The 21,265-nt window shown below is 45.7% G+C and overlaps 1 protein-coding gene across 1 annotated transcript in view; it reads left to right on the forward strand.

Annotated features, from left to right (window-relative positions):
- GPD1L (glycerol-3-phosphate dehydrogenase 1 like) overlaps positions 1–21,265 on the forward strand; it is a 65,337-nt gene that overhangs the window by 35,019 nt on the left and 9,053 nt on the right. The window contains exons 5-7 of the mRNA XM_025376583.1: positions 6,436–6,548; positions 19,522–19,755; positions 20,207–20,313. Of these exons, the coding sequence (XP_025232368.1) occupies positions 6,436–6,548; positions 19,522–19,755; positions 20,207–20,313 (454 nt within the window). The remainder of the gene's footprint in view (positions 1–6,435; positions 6,549–19,521; positions 19,756–20,206; positions 20,314–21,265) is intronic.

A 21,265-nucleotide genomic window follows, 5' to 3' on the forward strand; every position in this document is an offset into this window, starting at 1 on the left:
TAAGATTGTAATTTCCCATCCATTTCCCTCTTCCCAGAGGGAATCACTGTTAGCAGTTTCTTTTTTGTTTTTTATAATTTCAACTTTTATTTTCGATTCCGGGGATACATGTGCAGGCTTGTTACATGGGTGTATTGCGTGATGCTGAGGTCTGGGTGATGACTAATCCTGTCACCTAGGTAGTGAGCATAGTACCCAATAGGTAGTTTTTCAATCCCTCCCTCCTTTCTCTCCTCTCTAGTAGTCCCCAGTACCTGTTATTGCCATCTTTATGTTCATGAGTACCCAATGTTTAGCTCTCACTTATAAGTGAGAACATGTAGTATTTGGTTTTCTGTTCCTGTGTTAACTCGCTTAGGATAATGGCTTCCAGCTGCATCCATGCTGCAAAGGACATAATTTCTTTTTTTTTTTTTTTTTTTTTTTTTTTTTGAGATAGAGTCTCACCCTGTCGCTAGGCTTGAGTGCAGTGTTATGATCTTGACTCACTGCAACCTCCAACTCCCTGGTTCAAGCGATTCTCCTGCCTCAGCCTCCCGAGTAGCTGGAATTACAGGCATGTGCCACCACGCCAAGCTAATTTTTGTATTTTTAGTAAAGACGGGGTTTCACCATATTGGCCTCCCAAAGTGCTGGGATTACAGGTGTGAGCCACCGCATCCACCTGATTTCATTATTTTTTAATGGCTTTTACTATTAGCAGTTTCTAAATATTCTTCTGCAAAAAATTTGTTTATATATGTATCCTAGTACATACATAAATGAATAGGTCTTATTCTTTTACAGTTAATTCTTTTATTCATCTGCAGTTTTAATGTAGCCTATGAAATTGTTATGTAATTACTTATATTTTCCCAAAAAGATTATTAACTAGTTCGTTCCAACTCAATCGTATCTGCCAGTAATCCTTTCCCAGTTCATTCTGGAAGACTAAATCTTCTCCAGTCTCAGTCCCTGATCCAATCCTGGCTGTAACTCTAGCCCTGTTTGTTGTAGGAAAGTTTCTAGTTGGGTGCATTAGGCTTCTTTAGTTTGAAAAGACAGATAAAAGCACACAAGTTACGTTTCTTTCCCTCTGGCATTTCTTTACCTGGTGCTTCTATGCCTTGTCTGTGGGGTGGACTGTGGTAGGCACTGATGACCTGAATTAAATTAAGTAAAGCATTTCTGGGTGGAGTAGCTCATGCCTGTTATACCAGCTACTCGCAAGGCTAAAGCTGAGGATCTTGTGAGGCCAAGAGTTTGAAATCAGCCTGGGAAATGTAGCTGGGAGTTTCCAAAAAAGGAAAAAAAATTTTTTTTAATTAGCCTGGTGTGGTAGTACATACCTATAGTCCCAGCTACTCAGGAGACTGCCGTGAGAGGATCACCTTGAGGCTAGCAGTTTGAGGAAGGCTGTAGTCACTGCAATGGCTATGATCACGCCACTGCACTCCAGCCTGGGTGACAGCAAGACCCTATCTCTTTAAAAAAAAAAAATTAAGTAAAACATTGAAAGTGAGATAGAATATGAAAGTGGTGTTTTAAAATTGTTTTATATAACCTGAATTAATTAATTTTGAATTCCTGGCCTCATGGGATCCTCCTCCCTCAGCCTGCTGAAGTACCAGGATTACAGGTGCGAGCCACTGTGCCCGGCCTGTAACCTGGATTTAATCATGAGACTATCAGAATATCAGACAAGCCCAAAGTAAGGAATATGTTACAAAACAACAGGCCTATGACATCTTTGACTCTTCAAATAAAGTCAGTGTCATGAAAGACAATGAAAGGCTAAAGGAGTGTCCCAGATTAAAGAGGACTAAAGATATATTACCAAGCCAGGCGTGGTGACTCACATCTATTATCTTAGCACTTTGGGAGGCCAAGGTGGGATGATCACTTGAGCCCTGGAGTTTGAGACCAACCTGGGCAACATAATGAGATCCCATCTCCACAAAAAATATAAAAATTTGCCAGGTATGGTGGCACACACCTGTAATCCCAGCACTTTGGGAGGCCGAGGCGGGCAGATCGCCTGAAGTCAGGAGTTTGAGACCAGCCTGGCCAACATGACAATTGAAACCTCATCTTTACTAAAAATACAAAAATTAGCTGGGGGTGGTGGTGCATGCCTGTAGTCCCAGCTACTCGAGAGGCTGAGGTGAGAGGATTGCTTCAGCATGGGAGGTGGAGGCTGCAGTGAGCAGTGATCGCACCACGGCGCTTCAACCTGGGTGACAGAGCAAGACCTTTTCTCTAAAAATAAAAAAGGAGACACGAGCACTAAGTGCAGTGTGGGATCCTGGATTGGGCAGGGAGGGTTGTTGTGGAAGACAATGCAGAGGTGATTGGTGAGATTTGAATGTGGATTGTATGTTAGATAATAATATTATGTAACATTACATTTTCTGTATTTGATAATTGCAGTGTGGTTATCCAGGCATCCTTTGTTGATGCATCGGGACTATTTTAAATTATGGTAGGTTCAGGAATCGTGGCCCCCTTGAGTCTTCTGTGGAGGGAAAAGATAGGGCAGTTTCAAGTCTTCAAAATCCTGTCATGGTGACAGTGCCCTCTTGTGGTGAGGTCTCCCTTCGTTCTTGGGGTATACCACAGACTCTGAGACTTTTTATCCAGTCATTCCACGAATATTTTTCAAACCCTCTTATATATCAGGCATGGTGCCAAATGTCTAGAATACATAAGCTCCTTATGGATCTTCTAAGCACACAAACACATATGGAATCACAAACTAAAATAAGGGTTTTGAAGGAGTTTTATTAAATAGGTTAATTGCCTCTAAAACTTGGTGTGACAGAGAAAGGGGATTTTCCTGTCTTTGGTTTACATCGAGTTTTGGGCAGCCTTCCCACATGGGTGTCCGGCATTATCTGTTCCGTACAGGTGCCCTGAGTCCCTGCTTGCCATGTCACTGTTTATGACGGGTTTGTTGTTGTTGTTGTTGTTTTTGAGATAGAGTCTCACGCTGTTGCCCAGGCTGGAGTACAGTGTAGAGATGGGATTTTTGTAGAGATGGGATTTTGTAGAGATTTTTTGTAGAGATGGGATTTTGCCATGCTGAGCAGGCTGGTCTTGAAATCCTGACCTCAAGCAATCCACCTGCCTCAGCCTCTCAAAGTGCTGGGATTACATGCGTGAGCCAACACGCTGGTTTATGACTGGTATTATATTAATAATAAAATTAGTGGGCTGGGCGTGGTGGCTCATGCCTGTAATCCCAGCACTTGGGAAGACCAAGGCAGGTGGATTGCTTGAGGTCAGGAGTTCGAGACCAGCCTGGCCAACATGGCGAACCCCATCTCTACTAAAAATACAAAAATTAGCCGAGCATGGTGGCACATGCCTGTAGTTCCAGCTACTCAGGAGGCTGAGGTGGGAGAATCGCTTGAGCCTGGGAGGTGGAGGTTGCAGTAAGCCAAGATAGTGCCACTGCACTCCAACCTGGGCAACACAACAAGACTCTGTCTCATAAATAAATAAATAAAGTTAGTACCTCTTATCCATGATTTAAGGTAATAAATTTTAAAAGGTACCTTTGAGAAAATATGAGATTGCTGTAAATCAAGCCCACCTTTTGGATGGACACTGTGTGTTATTTGCAGCCACAGAGGAACCCATAGACCCTACATTGTATCTATGGTAAGCCAAGAGTGCGCATTCCCCTGCCCATTCCACAGTTTGTTCACCAGCAACCCAAGCATCCAGCTGCAGACCGCTGGATTAAAGTGACTTGAGGGAGGGGCCAGTCTGCAATGTTCAGGAGCATCCTTCATGTTAGAGGCGCTGAGCAGTGGGAGGAGGGACATGGTGAGGCTGTAATATGATGTAGGGGCCAGGGGCTGGTTTACCCAACCCAGATGATGCAAGAGTGTTGCAGAGTCACCTAGACAGCCTGGTGGACTGTTTAAAAAGGAAGAGAACAGTTTGCACAAACTGACATAGTTCTAACATTTGGAAAAGGGGAACTCAGCTAAGTGAAAGAACAGTAATGCTACCGAGTAGCCTGTGTTTCTAAGTATTGGGTGTAGATATTGTGTTTTATTATGAAACTTTTCAGAAAACAAAAGTAGAGCAGTATCATGAACCTCACGTGCCCATCACCCATCTTTAGAAATGATTAACTGAGCCAGTCTCTTTTCATCCACTCCCCACCCTCTCTCAACCCTCAGATGGCCTGGATTATTTTGACATTGTGTCACTTCTTGGTGTAATTTTAGTTGTTGACAATCTTGCTGGGTTTTTTGGCTTTTTTTTTTTTTCTTTTGAGACGGAGTCTTGCTCTGTCACCCAGGAGTGCAGTGGCGTGATCTCAGCTCACTGCAACCTCCACCTCCTGGGTTCAAGCGATGCTCCTGCCTCAGCCTCCTAAGTAGCTGGGATGACAGGTGCGTGCCACCATGCCCAGCTAATTTTTTGTATTTTTAGTAGAGACAGGGTTTCACTGTGTTAGCCAGGATGGCTTCAATCTCTTGACCTTGTGATCTGCCCACCTCAGCCTCCCAAAGTGCTGGGATTACAGGTGTGAGCCACCGCGCTGGCTGACAATCATGCTTTTTTGTGCTTTGGAAATGTATAGCTCTAATTCTGATGTATGTTTGTTTGATTTTTACTTGTTTTAACCTCTCTCTTCCCATCCCCAAGAGGTGGCATAGGATAGAGGTGCAGAGCATGGGCCCTGGCAGCCAGAGCAGTATATGGGTTAGAATTTGGGCTCTCCTTCTACCAGCTGTTTGACCACGGGCAAGTTGGCAAACCTCTCTGGGCCTCTGTTTCCCTGTCTGTACATGGAGAAAATCATAATAATAAGCATGCATGGCCAGGCACGGCGGCTCACGCCTGTAATCCTAGCACCTTGGGAGGCTGAGACGGGTGGATCACGAGGTCAGAAGTTCAAGACTAGCCTGGCCAACATGGTGAAACCCCGTCTCTACTAAAAATACAAAAATTAGCCGGGTGTGGTGGTGGGTGCCTGTAATCGCAGCTACTCAGGAGGCTGAGGCAGGAGAATCGCTTGAACCCAGGAGGCGGAGGTTGCAGTGAGCCCAGATTGTGCCACTGCACTTCAGCCTGGGTGACAGAGGGAGACTCCGTCTCAAAAAAAATAAGTAAATAAAAAAATAAGCATACAAATGTCAGCTAACTCCATGATTATTACTTGGGATCTCTGAGTGCTTCTTACCACTGAAAGACTGTTTTCACATGTGATTCTCATTTAGCTGTACCGTAGTATTGTTACCGATGAAGCAGAAGCTGAAGGAGGTTATATCAGAGGTTTTCATACTTGACTTGTCTGCCCATTGGAATCACCTGGGGAGTTTCAAAAATGATTGATGCCCGCTCCACTCCAGAGATTGTGATTTAATTGGTCTGAGATGAGGCATGGGCTTTGGTATTTGTGAAGATCCCCAGATGACTGTTCTGTGCAGACAGGCTTGGGAACAGCTGGTCTCCCACCTCGAGGCAGACAGAGCCCAGGTGCTGTAGTATTCAGTGTGCCTTCTGCTATCTCTGTGTGGTGACATTGATTTGGGAGCCAGGACTTGGCTGGTAAACCTTATGATCCTGATTTTCAGTCTCTCTAGAGCTGGGTAGGGTGGATTTGGTTAACCTCACCCTGAACCCCACCAACCACAGCAGATTTCACATCAGGCTTTGTGTGTAAGACTTTATTTTTGTTTGTTTTTATATTTTAATCAAAGGTTTCCAAAACAAAAAAATATATATAACTATAATAAATATGTGAAAATTAGTGAACGTCATCACATCCCAGGCACTGTCCCAAAGGAGGGGAATATAGTGGTAGCAAAAACAAGTACTCTGACAGCATTTCCATCTTCTCAAATACAGAGGAAGCAGATGATAAAACCACGTATATGTTATGTTCCCAATTTTGAGAAAAACTTTTTTTTTTTTAAGACAGAGTCTCACTGTGCCAACCAGGCTGGAGTGCAGTGGCGTGATCTTGGCTCACTGCAACCTCCACCTCCAGGTCCAAGAGATTCTCCTGCCTCAGCCTCCCAAGTAGCTGGGATTATAGGCATGTGCTACCACGCCCAGCTAATTTTTGTATTTTCAGTAGAGACAGGGTTTCGTCATGTTAGCCAGGCTGGTCTCAAACTTCTGACCTCAAGTGATTCACCTGCCTCAGCTTCCCAAAGTGCTGGAATTACAGGTGTAAGCCATCATGTCTGGCCAAGAAAAGCTTTAGATTCACATTCAGTCAGTTAAAAATGTATGTCAAATTGTAAATGATCACCTCTATTGGAAACGGGATATTTTTACTTTATATCTGCTCCTATATATTTTCTAAATATCCTATCATGAAAATATGTTACTTTTATAGTAAGTAGAAAGTTATTTTAAAGGGTATTAGGTGTGAAAATTAAGATTAGAGACAACTATTAATATCCTTTTTGTCTAACCTTTTGGCAGGCAGCAAAGTAATGGAGAACGGCCTTCTCTTCAAAGAACTTCTACAGACTCCAAATTTTCGAATTACCGTGGTTGATGATGCAGACACTGTTGAACTCTGTGGTGCGCTTAAGGTAAAGTCAGCCTCAGGGGAGGAGTTCATCAAGCAAGGCAAATGTTAGCATCATTGAGTCTAATCCTCAAGAATGGGCTCTGTGTTCTGTGCACCCACATCAGCGAAGAATAGTGAATCGAGAGCCTTGTTTATAACTTCCTGTTTTGCTGCAGCCTTTCCTGGGTGGTTCAGTTCCTCTCTTACTCGTGGCTTGCTTTAACTTGTAAATATGGGGGGACTGTGATGTTTTGGTCTTTGGGAAGTTGGCAGCATTGATATTTGGAAAGTATGGGAGTTCCTTGATGGTAGGGTTTCACCCAGGAGCAAACGATTCTATTCATTCACATTTTTCTCCCACACTTCATCCTGAGCAGGAAAAGGATCTTGTTCCCTCTGAATTATGCTACTCTACTAGTTTGGCTGGTTGTTCTTGTTAAGGGGAAAAATAATCTGCTGCTGGTAGAGGTTTTTCTAAGAATAGTTTTGTCTTTGCCCTCTAGAGGGAGAAGATGTGATTAAAGAAGCGCCCTCCATTGGCCAGGGGCTTGCTGGATTTTTGTAAGTGGAGCTGTACAGTATGCACTCTTTTGTGTCTGACTTCTTTGATTGGAGGTGTATTTTTGTTTGTTTTAATGTAAATGTTAAGAGGTACTTCATACAGAAAAGTACAAAAATAGTAAGTATATAGTTTATGTTATCTTTTTTTCCCCTCTTTTGAGGAAAAGGGAGGTCTCCACACCTGGGTTCCTGACTTGTTGACTGCTGGCTTTTAAAGCCTTAGGCACTGTCCCTCACTCTGCCGGGACTTGGGGAACAGCCAGCAGGAAGCCGTGCGGCAGCAGCTACCTGCTCCTTTCCCCTCACAATCCAAGTTGCCTTCATTTCACTACCATCTACAAAAAAGAGTGGGGGGAACGGGGAAATAAAGAGTTCTCAGTGTGAATGCCCCTTTTGAGCCGCTTCTGAGTCATCTCTTTTGCAGCAAAAAGCCACCCTTCAGAAATTTGAGCACCTAGGGAGGAGGTTAGGCAATCCACCAGTCATCTGTGTGTGTTGGATGGAAGTTGCAAAGGTGGAAAGAATGCCTGTCTATGCTTTCTCATAAATTGAATACGTTTTTTTTGAGTCAGAAGTTAAAATCACTCTCTAGAATTAACATCGTGTGTATATGTGTGGTCATGATATACAATGAGCATTTTTAAAAATTGAAGCCAATTAAACGCTTGGGCTCCTAGGGAGCACACATGCATATTTCTGAACGCCTGTGTGGGGCATTCTTTGCATTAGCATTACATTACATGCAGGCCCAGTTACACATGTAAGACACTGACTTTGGCTGCTTTGTTTATTTTTGTTGGTTGAGATTTTTATGTGTTTTTAATAGTCCTTCATTAAACTAATTACCACTCAACAGCAGGGGGCATCATGAATGCCTAATTGCTCAGTGCTGGCCTGAGCTGCTCCAAAGCTGTTTTTAAGTGACTGGATGTTTTTGGTGGTCATGGAGAAGCTGTGAAATCCTGCCCAGAACAAAGAGTCTAGCTTGAGGTGAGGGCTTTGGAAAAGCTTCTGCTAACGGGAACCCATACTGGTCTTGTGTCTGAACTCAGAATGGCTTTCATTTTTGCTGGCAGGAAGACTGTCAGTGGATGTGCCTGCTACCTTGATGGAAAGTGATTCATGGGGGATGCAGGGAGGTGGGGGTCGAAGGCCCTTAACCAGCCTCCCTGCAACTTCGCACCTAATCTTTTAAAACGAGATCGGTTACCATCATTCCTATGGGTTTGCATCAGAGCTGAGATTTTTGAAAACTGAGAAACAAGCACTTGTAGCAATTATTAAATCCAATCATTGTCTTGTACAGATAAGGAAATCGAGATCCAAAGAGCGAATGACTTTAGGGTAGCAAACACCAGCACAGTCAGAGCATGAACACGGGTTTTAAGAGTCTTAGCCTGGTTTCTTTGGTTACTACGTACAACTTGACCTTTCTGGTTAGTAACCAGGCAGCATGAATAAAACGAAGCCCTCTCTCATCAGAGCCTGCCAGAGCAAGGACACGTGGCCATATGTTGCTTTCATTACATAAACAACAGTGATGGGATGTTCCCCCCGACTATAACATCATCATATTCCTTGTTTTCACACAACAGAAAGGTGTAAAGAAGGAAGTAAAAATCAAATCACTGACAATCCTACATCCTGAAATAACCTCAGTTAATGTTTGTTGTATATACCCTTCCAATGTTTTTAGTGTGTACATGTGTGTATGGCTCCTTTTTAAAACAAAAACTAGATCTTACTGTTCAGGTAGTTTGATTGTGTGTGTGTGTTTTGTTTGTTTGTTTTTAAGGCAGAGTCTCGCTCTGTTGCCCAGACTGAGTGCAGTGGCACAATCATGGCTCATTGCAACCACAACCTCCCAAGCTCAAGCTATCCTCCCACCTCTGCCTCCTGAGCAGCTGGGACTATAGGCACATGCCACCATGCCCGACTAATTTTGTTTATTTTTTGTAGAGATGGAGTGTCGCTGTGTTGTTCAGACTGGTCTTGAACTCGTGGACTCAAGCAGTCTTCCCACCTCGGCCTCCCAAAGTGCTGGGATTACAGGCGTGACCCACTACGTCTAGCCATTGATGTGTTTTACTTTTTTTTACATACAGTCTTTATTAATATTCTCCATACTAGCCAATTTACAAAATATACATTATCTTTTTGTACTCAAAAATGTGGAGCATTTGACTTACTAGGAAAAATATGAAAACAGCTCTCTACAAGGATAAAATAGAAAATTCAAAGGAATTATGCATAATCATTTTGTACCAGTGCCTCTTACTACCTTCCGAATGTCCTTCACGAACTCTTAGCTGCATTCATCTCTTAGTAAGGATATATTCTTTTTAAAAATCAACTTTAAGTATAATTCATGTAATTAGGCCAGGCATGGTGGCTCACACCTGTAATCCCAGCACTTTGGGAGGCCGAGGCAAATGGATCACTTGAGTATGGGAGTCTTAGACCAGCCTGGCCAATAGAGGGAAACCCCATCTCTACTAAAAATTACAAAAATTAGCTGGGCGTGGTGGTGCGTGCCTGTAATCCCAGCTACTCAGGAGGCTGAGGCATGAGAATCGCTTGAATCTGGGAGGCAGAGGCTGCAGTGAGCCAAGACTGCACCACTGCACCCCAGCCTGGGCGACAGTGAGACTCTCTCTCCAAAACAAAAAAAGTGTAATTCATGGAATCAAGCTGCATCTATTTAAAGTTTATAATACAATCGGTTTTGAGAGTTGTGTGCATGCACTCATGAAAACCACTACCAAAGTACACAACGTTTCCATTATCCCCAAACAACTCCACGTGTCCCTTTGAGGTTCCTCATCACACCAGCCTCCAGTTGGGCCGCCAACTAATCTGCTTTTATATGCCATCGTTTGCATTTTGTAGGATTTTTATAAGTGGAACTGTACAGTATGCCCTCTTTTGTGTCTGGCTTCTTTGATTGGAGGTTTATTTGTTTTTTGTTTTTGTTTTTGTTTTTGTTTTGAGATGGAGTCTCGCTCTGTCACCCAGGCTGGAGTACAGTGGCCAGATCTCAGCTCACTGCAAGCTCTGTCTCCCAGGTTTATGCCATTCTCCTGCCTCAGCCTCCTGAGTAGCTGGGACTATAGGCGCCCGCCACCTCGCCCGGCTAGTTTTTTTGTGTTTTTAGTAGAGACGGGGTTTCACCGTGTTAGCCAGGATGGTCTCGATCTCCTGACCTCGTGATCCGCCCGTCTCGGCCTCCCAAAGTGCTGGGATTACAGGCTTGAGCCACCGCGCCCGGCCCTTATTTGTTTGTTTTAATGTAAATTTTAAGAGGTACTTCATACAGCAAAGTATAAAAATAGTAAGTATATAGTTTCATCTATGTTATCTTTTTTTCCCTCTGACAGAGGTCTTGTGTTCCTGGGCTCAAGCTGTTTTCCTGCCTCGGCCTCCCAAATAGCTGGGATTATACGTATGCACCACAGCACCTGATTTATGTTATTGTTTTGTGTGTTTTTAAATAGTCCAGTGGTTTTTTTTTTTTTTTTTAACAACTTTTTTTTTTTTGAGGCAGAGTCATGCCCAGGCTGGAGTACAGTGGTGGGATCTCAGCTTACTGCAACCTCTGCCTCCCAGGTTCAAGGAATTCTCATGCTTCAGTCTCCCAAGTGTATACAGGTGTATGCCGCCATGCCGAGTTAATTTTTGTATTTTTAGTAGAGAAAGGGTTTTGCCATGTTGGCCAGGCTGTAGCTGGCCAATAGATGTATTACATCTGTAATGTACATTTTGTAATTGGCTAGTATGGAGAATATTACTAAAGATTGTTAAAGTTAAAAAAGTAAAACACATCGGCTGGGTGCGGTGGCTCACGCCTGTAATCCCAGCACTTTGGGAGGCCAAGGCGGGCAGATCGCAAGGTCAGGAGATCGAGACCATCCTGGCTAACACGGTGAAACCCCGTCTCTACTAAAAGTACAAAAAATTAGCCGGGCATGGTGGCGGGCGCCTGTAGTCCCAGCTACTCAGGAGGCTGAGGCAGGAGAATGGCATGAACCCAGGAGGCGGAGCTTGCAGTGAGCCGAGATCACACCACTGCACTCCAGCCTGGGCAACAGTGCAAGACTCCGTCTCAAAAAAAAAAAAAAAAAAGGTAAAACACATCAATGGCTGGACGTGGTGGGTCATCCCTGTAATCCCAGCACTTTGGGAGGCCGAGATTGGAAGATTGCTTGAGTCCACGAGTTCAAGACCAGCCTGGACAATACGGCGAGACCCCCATCTCTGCAAAAAATAAACAAAATTAGTTGAACATGGTGGCACGTGCCTGTAGTCTCAGCTACTCGAACTCCTGACCTCAAGTGATTCACCCGCCTGAGCTTCCCAAAGTGCTGGGGTTGCACGCGTGAGCCACCACACCCAGCCTATTTTTCATACCTATTATGCATGAATTCATAGGGAATCAGTCCCAGCAGCTCAGGCTCCTTCCCATTGGTTCCAACAAAGTGTGCTTCCCTGGGTGGAGCAGGCTGGTACTTCAGTCTAATCCAGGTACCTTTCTCTTTGGCTTCCTTCTTTTTCTGATCATTTTCTTTCATGTGTTTCAGGAAACTATCTCAGCTCTTAGCATAATATGCTCCATACACTCTTTAATTCTCTTGGCGAGAATCTTGCCCTTAACTTGTTTACAACAGTGCCAGCAGCATGCCGGGGAACATTGTAGACTCTTCCAGTTTCGCCATGGTAATACTTGTGGGACATTCCTTTTTGAACAGTGCCCATACCCTTGATGTCTACGATATCATCTTTTTAAAACGAGGTTTTTTAGCTTATGTATTTATTTTTTATTTTTTTGAGACAGGGTCTCAATCTGTTGCCCAGGCTGGAGTGCAGCGGTGCAATCTCAGCTCACTGCAACCTCTGCCTCCTCGGCTCAAGTGATCCTCCTGCCTCAGCCTCCTGAGTAGCTGGGACTGTAGGTGCTCACCACCATACCTGGCTAATTTTTGTATTTTTTGTGGAGACGGAGTTTCACCATGTTGCCCAGTCTGATCTCAAACTCCTAGACTCAAGCGATCCATCAGCCTTAGCCTCCCAAAGTGCTAGGATTATAGACCTGAGCCACCACGCCCTGCCAATATCACCTTTCTGATAGATTCACATATATGTGGCCAAAAGAGCAACTTCATGTTTTCTAAAAGGCCTAGAGAGCATATATCAGGTGCTTCTCCTCTTTCCCTTTTGTATTCCTCATTTTGGTAAATTACTGGAAGATGGTGATTCTGGCCAAAAGGCTATCATTTTTAATAGATTCTTTATCAGGATTAAGTTTCATTAACAGAGACCAAAAATAATACAGGTTGAGCATCTCTTATCCAAAATACTTGTGACCAGAGGTGTTTTGGATTTTTGGATTTTTTCGATTTTGGAATATTTGCATTATACTTACCAGTTCATCATCCCTATTTGGAAATCCAAAATGCTCCAATGACTCTTTCCTTTGGGCATCATGTTGGTGCTCCAGAAGTTTCAGATTTTGGAGCATTTTGGATTTTGGATTTTCAGATTAGAATGCTCAAACTGTACTCGCTGAACAAGGTAGAAGCTTCTTTCTTTCTCATGTAAAATCCAGAGTATATATGACAATTCTATTCTACAGAATTCGCAGGGACCCAGGCTTCTTCCAGCTCACTTGGGTGCCTTAGCCCATTTTGTGCTGCTATAACAGAACACCTGAGACTGGGTGATTTATAATGAATAGAAACGTGTTGGCTCATAACAGTTCTGGAGGCTGGGAAATCCAGTATTGGGCACCAGCAGTTCTGGTGTCTCATGAGGGCACGGTCTGTTCCAAGTGGCACCTTGAATGCTTCTGGAGGGGAGGAGCGCTGACCCTCACGCAGCAGAGGAGTGGAAGAGGCAAACAGAGAGCCACTCCCAGAGTCTTTTTTCTAAGGAAAAGCCTCAGTCCATTCATGAAGGCAGAACATGCATGACCAAAACACTTCCTGTTAGACCCCACCTCCCAACACTGCCACAGTGGTCACCAAATTTCAACATGGGTTTTGGAGAGGACAAACACTGAATGGCTTAGTGTAGCATAGGGTGTGGCCCTTGTCTTTCTGGTCTGTGAAGGTGACCAGAGCATCAACGTCACATCTGCCTTCCAGGCAGCAAGGTTAAAAAAAGAAGAAAGAAAAAAAAAAGAAAGGGCAAAGGGCACATGGCAGCTATCTTTCAAGGAAGGTTCTGGAAAATCAACCTTGTCACTTGGCTTCATCTCAGTGGGTACACTAAGTGTGACCATAACTAGCTACAAGGGAGTCTGGAAAATCATTTTGGGGATCTTTTTTCTGGATAGCCATACACTTTTATTAAAATAAGAGACTATTATTATGGAAGGAAAGAATAGATGGGGGATAAAGCAGCGGCCCATGGCACAGGCTGGCACAGGCTGGTGGTGTTCCTCTGTGGGGCTGTTCTGCAGTTCTAATTGCTGGGCATGTAGGTGTGCTCCAGGGTTTGGCTGCGATGAACCATGCCAGGATGCCCAGCTTTGGGTCTCATCTGTAGTCAGGGCCACTGCTCGCCCAAGAGCACCTTTATGTGAGTGAGAGCAAGGCCTACATAGTCCGACATGCTAGCCACTAAGCATATGTACTATTTACATTTACATTCAAGTTAATTAAAATTCTTAAAAACTAAAAGTTCCATTTCGGAGTCACAGTAGCTACATTTTAAAGACTCAGTGGCCACGTGTGGCTAATGGCTACTGTATTCAATAGAGCAAATATGAAACATTTTCTATCATTGCAGAAACTTCTGTTGGACAACGCTGCTCCAGCTAAGGCAGCTTCATATTGGTATGACCAGCTTGGTGGGCCAGGTGTGGACCTGCCTCAGCCTTCCTTGACATCTCAGCCAGGCTGCCTTAGACAGGGGCCAGCAGCAAGCAACACGTGGCACCTTGCCTTTAGTAATCCCAAACCCTGCAGACAATCTCCTCTTAGCAGCTAGCCTCAGGAGTCAGGTGGATTGTTGGACTGAGAGAAAACAGCGAGTACTGACTTGGGTTTCAGGGAGGCAGTTCTTGCTGGGTGGTGAGAATGTTTGTGTAACCTGCAGGTAGCATGGGCTGGTTCTCCTGTTGTATATTCTTTTCATGGGAAGGCGGAAGTGGGAGAGGATTGAGCCCCATCCGACCCACCCCTATTCAGAACTGGAAGGAGTGCACTCGGGAGTGGATGACTGCCTCTGAGTATTGCCATCACCCAGGAGATGGGGAAGGGCTACACACGTCTGTCTTCTGAAAATTATGGTATTTTTAGCTCCAAAAAAAGTTTAAAGCAGATTTAAATGCACAGTGGATAATGATAACGTTCACATCTGAGTGATCTCGGAGGACATCTGCTCGGATGCTATTCCAACACGCTCTGACTGGCTCAGTATGTTTATTTTTCTTTTGACAGTGATAAGTGGTGGAGGGAGAGAACGAGGATTTCAAGATCTGTCATAAGGCGACTAAACTGGGTTGCAGCCCAGGGTCCTCTTAGAAGAGAGGCGTTTATTTACCCTGCACTAGGTGTCCTGATCTCCCCTGGTGGGGAGGTTAGATGCCTAGTAAAAGCTTCTAGTAGAAGCTTTGGGGTGGTCTAGGTTCCCATGCCCTGCAGTGAAGGGGCTGCCAAGGAGCTGTGAGGGAGCGCCCAGGCACCCTCATCTGGCTTTTCTGAGTACAGCAACACGGAAGCACTGCTTTGGAGCTCAGGGCCTGTCCGTACAGTCCTGCTTGGATGGTTCTGGTTGCAGAGAGCTCCTGCTAAATCTTTCCTGTTGGGTGGGGTCAGCTCTTCCTGTCAGAAAGTTCTCATCTGGACTGTGCGGTGGCCTCTCTGTGCCTTTCACTCCCGGGTCCTAGAGCAGCACAGTGTGGCGTGATCTCCTTGGCAAGCTCCTTCCTCTGTGTGCCTCAGTGTCCTATCATGTTACCGTGATAATAGGACCTGCCCTGTCACAATGTTGTGAGGTTTAAATGAGGTAATAATATATGAAGCTCTTAGAACAGTTCAATAAGATTAGCTGTTGCTATTTTTTATTACCTTTTCTTCTCCTAAGCTTTTTTTTTTTTTTTGAGACAGGCTCACTCTGTCACCCAGGCTGGAGCGCAGTGGCATGATCTCAGCTTACTGCAACCTCCGCCTCCCTGGCTCAAGTGATCCTTCCACCTCAGCCTCCCAGGTAGCTGGGACAAAAGGTGCATGCCACCACACCTGGCTAACTTTTTGTATTTTTGGTAGAAACAGGGTTTCACTATGTTGCCCAGGCTGGTCTCAAACTCCTGAACTCAAGCAATCCACCTGCCCCAGCCTCCCAAAGTGCTGGGATTACGCCCAACCTAAGCTACCCTTTTTACCTCCCAAGCCTTGGTGTAGGCCAGGAGGCACTCTCCTTTGACACCGAATTGCAAAGGGTCAGGCAGGTCTTTTGACCAAGGGTGGAGGAAAGGCAGATTTCCCACACTGGAGCAGCAAGGCACAGGGGACAGAGCGGGCTGCAGAGCCAGGCACCAGGAGCACATCCAGACTCCATCTCTTACCAGTGAGGTGTTCTTGGCAAGCCACTAAACCTCTCTGAGCCTCAGTGTACCAGTTGGGAAGTAGTAGGAGGGTAGGTGCATGCTTCAGAGTTGTGGGAATGATGATGAGGCAGTGTGTAACTAGCCTGGGCTCACTGAAGGCACGTAATAAATCAGTGTCTCCCCTCCTCTGTTGACAGGAGCCCCTTGTTGAACAGAAGTCCATGTTCTCTCCCATTCAGCCCACAGACATTTCCTGGGGTTGGTTTTTCATATAACAGTTTCAGAATGGTTCATGTTGTGATGGACGGGGACACAGGGACACAGTTCAGGGGGCATCAGAGAGCAATTTCAGGAATCTGACGAGTTGGCCAACAGCCTAAGCCTCGCCACATTGCATGGCAACTTCAATAAAACCACTTGGCCAGCTCACCCAAGGGCTGGCCTCTGGGCTTTGGCAGTCAGCCCACCTGCATGTCCCCAGGTGTCAACCTGTTGCCCCAGTACTGGTTGCAGCCCCAATGCAGGCTGCAATTGCACCAACTTCCCTGAAAGAATGTCAGTACCAGAAAGGCCTTGAAAAATCTTGTCCAAGCCCTGAATTTGACATCTGCGGTGAAGATGGCCTGAGAGGTGGAGTGGTTGGCCCTAGGTCACACTGTGACCGTGTAGAGGCTCTCTGGATGTCAGTGCCGTGTACTGCTTCTGTCTCCTTGTAGCCTCCTTAGCTGGCTGCTATGCTGGGAAGGGCGTCCAGACCTAGGTGGGCCCAGCCCCAGGTGTTCTTATGGTTCCTGCTCTTTAGCCTCTGCATACTACTCATCCTAAAAGGTCTGGCTGTCCCATCCTGACTCGGCAGCCCACCCCTTCTAGAAGCAGAGCTGCAGAACTGGATCCCACCCGACCCCCAGCGTCTCTCCAGGCTCCTTTCACACAGCCTCTGCCTTGCCTCTTCCCTCATGCTGCCTGCTGCTGAGCGTGTGTAAGCTGGGAATTGCCCCCGTCCATCTTCCCTGCACGTGCAAGTTTGAGATGATTGCTGTCTGAGAACCGATGAAACCTACAGTTCGCATAGCGTGCGTAGTAGGAAGAGGCTGAGAAGCTTTTGCAGGTTCAGGCACATTGGTACCTTGCGAAGCCATATGCGCTTGGTCAGGCTGTCAGTTCCTAGGACCAATTCCTCATCAGCTCTGCCTGCATCATTTTTCGAGAATTTTTCTACTTTTTTCTTTCTGTGTTGACTGCAGTGAGAGGCATAAGCGGCAGCCCCAGTAAGCTCTCACATGATTGCTAAGGAAGAGAAGACCCTGGGGGTCCTTCCTATCCCCGTCCTTTATTCTCTCGCCCTCTCCATTCCACGTCACCCCGTGGGAGAGGGCAAGAGAGGTCTCTGTTCTGTGGGCCTGTGGGGAGTAGACGGAAACTTCAGGAGGCCCAATTGGATGTTTTTGTCATGTGAAGTAGCTTTGTGCCTCAGTCTCCTGGCGAGCAATAGCTGTATCTAAATGACCAAGTCTGTTTGTCATGGTGACCCGGTCACATCAATGCTATGTTTGATGTGTTTTATCAAAAACTGCCTGTGTATTAGAGCAGATGTTTTTATTCCCCAGCTCATTCTGTTTTTTCACCTCATCCCTCACATTTTATAGGCCCGATGTGTTAAGAAAAGTTATTCTTTCACTATAAAACTTGGTTTTATTAAAAATACACTTATTTTAACTCATTTCCCAAACTAGCTTCATGTTTTAAAATCTCCCAGGACTCTCTGTATAGTCACCAGGTATTACTGGAATTGCTAGAGTGGTTAGATAGTTGGATTTTTTTTTTTTTTTTTCCTGAGACGGAGTCTGGCTCTGTCGCCCAGGCTGGAGTGCACTGGCCGGATCTCAGCTCACTGCAAGCTCCGCCTCCCGGGTTTACGCCATTCTCCTGCCTCAGCCTCCCGAGTAGCTGGAACTACAGGCGCCCGCCATCTCACCCGGCTAATTTTTTGTATTTTTTAGTAGAGACAGGGTTTCACCATGTTAGCCAGGATGGTCTCGATCTCCTGACCTCGTGATCCGCCCGTCTCGGCCTCCCAAAGTGCTGGGATTACAGGCTTGAGCCACCGCGCCCGGCCGGATATTTTTTTTTTTCATGCTGAGTGTTCTTGGTGAAGAAGCTGGAAAAGTGGAAGGGGCCAGGAACCCAGGGGCTCAACTGAAGTTCCCACTGAGTTGCCACCTGTGCAGCTCTGCAGGTGTTACTTGTCATAGGTGCTAATCTGACTTTTCCTTATTATTGGAAGCCCACTCAGATGCCACCTCCTCCATTTGGCCTCCCTGCTTTGAACGGCAACTTGTGGCTCCTGGCACTTGTCAGCACACTCTCTCCCCTCTGCCTTTTGATGTGCTTTGTTGTGTCTCTTTTCTCAGTCAGATTGTCAGCTCCTTGAGGACAAGCTCTGAGTCTAACTCTGATCTTTGCAGCTCTCCCCTGGGGGCATCTTCAGCCCCTACATTCCCCCCGGCATCCCCCCCAGCCCCTGCAATCACTGTGTGCCTCCAGGGCTGAGTGAGGTGCTCCCTGCACAGTACATGCTCAGTGCATACCTGTCGAAACGGAATTTCAGATTCTCAGTACCTTTTATGGAATATCACTTTCTGCTGAGCCTTACAGTTATTTGTACACGTTTTATTTTTCCTGTAAGATCAGGGTTGGGAAACATTTTCCATCAGGGCCAGATAGAAGAGGCTTTGTGGACCATACGGTCTCTGTGGCAACTGCTCAAATCTGGGACCATAGATGATGTGTAAATGAATGGGTAGGGCTGGGTTCCCATAAAACATTATTTACAAAACAGGCGGTTGGCCTAGATTGCCAGTCCCCGTACCAGATTATCAGCTTCTGAAAAGGCAGGCTCTGTGTCTCATTTGCCTCGTGTCTAGCAGAGGCCATGCAAAGAATGATGATCCATAAATACTCATTTGGGGATTATTAAATGAAACAAAAGGCTGGAATTTGAGCTGCACACATACAGGCCTCATGACCCAGTGTTTCAACTCCTAGGTCATACCCAAGGATTGCCTGCACGTAGTCACTGGAGGGCATGTGCCAGGGTGTCTATGGCAGCACTATTTGTCATGGCCCCAAACTGGAAACTACCCCAGCGCCAGGTGACAGAAGACAATTAAATAAATTGCAGCATATTCACAAAATGGAGTATATGCAGCAATTAAAATAAATGTGCTCTATGTAAAAATGTGGATGAATCTCACAAACACGATGTTGAATGAAGACAAAGAAGCTACACATAAAAGATTACATATTGTATGACTCCATTCACAAAACGTTGAAAGGCAGGTAAAACACAGCCGTGCTGTGAGAAGTTAGGAGAGTGGTTACCCTTGCTGGTGGAGGCGGCTGTGCTTTTTTCCGTTATCAGTGTGCTGGCTATGGGGGTGTGTTCAGTTTGTGGAAATCCTTCAATCTGTGCACTTAGCATTTGTGTACTTTTCTGTATGAATGTCGTGGTTGCATAAAGCACTCCATTTAAAACAAAACAAAAAGTAAAGTAGTTTGTCCAAATATTATTTAACCAAAGACTACTATCAGCCGTTCTGATTTTCTGGCCAATGCTCTTCAACTGCTGACCCCTGCTGACCCCAAATATGGGCTCTTTGCCCTAGAAAGGGGAACAGGGAAGCCTTGTCTCTCCTTTCGTCATCTCTTTCACCCAGGTGTACAAGAGCAGAACCCGGCATTGAGCATTTTGAGGAGGATGGAGCCAATGTCCCTGAGAGCCAATCCCGTCTGGTCTGTCCCTGCCTCAGCATCCCCCACCACCTCTGGCATCCATACCCACAGTGGGTGCTGTAACGGCATCTGGGCTTTGTCATCTCCTTTGCAGAACATTGTAGCTGTGGGAGCTGGGTTCTGTGATGGCCTCCGCTGTGGAGACAACACCAAAGCTGCCGTCATCCGCCTGGGACTCATGGAAATGATTGCTTTTGCCAGGATCTTCTGCAAGGGCCAGGTGTCCACAGCCACCTTCCTAGAGAGCTGCGGGGTGGCCGACCTGATCACCACCTGCTACGGAGGGCGGAACCGCAGGGTGGCCGAGGCCTTCGCCAGAACTGGGAAGGTAGCCCTTCACCTGCCCTCCCGCACCCCCTCCTTCCTCACTTGAGACTCCTGGCTTGGGGTGAGCCTCAGCCCAGTGGAGATTTCATGCCAGCATCTGTTTGCTGGGATTGTTCTCTTTGCCTGGCTGCTTTGTCACTTGACTCTTCTGTTCTTTATCTTTGTGTCTTTATCTTTCCTTGGCCTCCAGCAGGGAATTGAAACTCTTCTCTCCACTCTGCTCTTGAAATAAATGATGCTAGGCCAGGCATGGTGGCTCATGCCTATAATCCCACCACCTTGGGAGGCCAAGGTGGGAGGATTGCTTTAGGCCACAAGTTCGAGGCCAGCCTGCACAACATAGCAAGACCCCATCTCTACAAAACAAAACAAAACAAAACTTAAAAATTAAACAAATAAATGATTCTTCAGTCTTTACCATAGTTTTTTTTTTTTAATCCTTTATTTTTAAGACTATTGAAGAGTTGGAGAAGGAGATGCTGAATGGGCAAAAGCTCCAAGGACCTCAGACTTCTGCTGAAGTGTACCGCATCCTCAAACAGAAGGGACTAGTGGACAAGTAAGTCTCTCAGTCGCCCATGAGACCAGATAAATGTCCATCGTTCCTTTTCTCAGGACTTCCAGCCCCACGGAGATGAGCTAGACTATTTGACAAGTGCCCTTAGAACTTATCTGGATTAGTTCAGTCCTTTGTGTGATGTAAACATCTGTGATGAGAAGCATCTACCTACCCCCAAAACATGTGTTTACACGAAACCAGGCTCAACTTCAATGAAAGGAGCTCAATTCTATAAGTCACGTTATAAAATATGAAGTTTAAGATTCTAGTTTGTCTTGCAGGGTGTTTGGTAAAAGCTACATATTATAAGTTTTAAAATTTGTAAAAATGATTACTTCTTTGTTTTATAAAAATGTATGGTCAGGTTATTAAAATGTCAAGTCAGAAAGGAAGGAAGGACAGGTTAGCCCAACATTATACCATCAGAAGGGAGCTCTGTTAAGGTTTGGTGCACAGCCTTCTAGTCTCTTCATCGGGTGGGTAGTTGGGGCATAGGATGGGATAGGATGGGATGGAATGGGATGGGATGAAGGGATGGATAATGGGTGGGTGGGCGGGTGGGAGGGGATGGGATGAGATGGATGGATGAATGGATGGATGGATGGATGATGGATGGGTGCATGGGTAGATGGGTGAGTGGATGGGTGGGATGGGTGAATGGATGGATGATGGGTGGGTGGGATGGGATGAGATAGATGGATGGAGGGATAGATGATGGATGGGTGCATGGGTAGATGGGTTAGTGGATAGGTGGGATGGGTGAATGGATGGATGGTGGGTGGGATGGGATGGGATGAGATGGATGCATGGAGGGATGGATGATGGATGGGTACATGGGTAGATGGGTGAGTGGATGGGTGGGATGGGTGAATGGATCGATGATGGGTGGGTGGGATGGGATGAGATGGATGGATGGAGGGATAGATGATGGATGGGTGCATAGGTAGATGGG

The sequence above is a fragment of the Theropithecus gelada genome, chromosome 2 (assembly GCF_003255815.1).
Source record: "Theropithecus gelada isolate Dixy chromosome 2, Tgel_1.0, whole genome shotgun sequence".
Taxonomy (NCBI): Eukaryota; Metazoa; Chordata; class Mammalia; order Primates; family Cercopithecidae; genus Theropithecus; species Theropithecus gelada.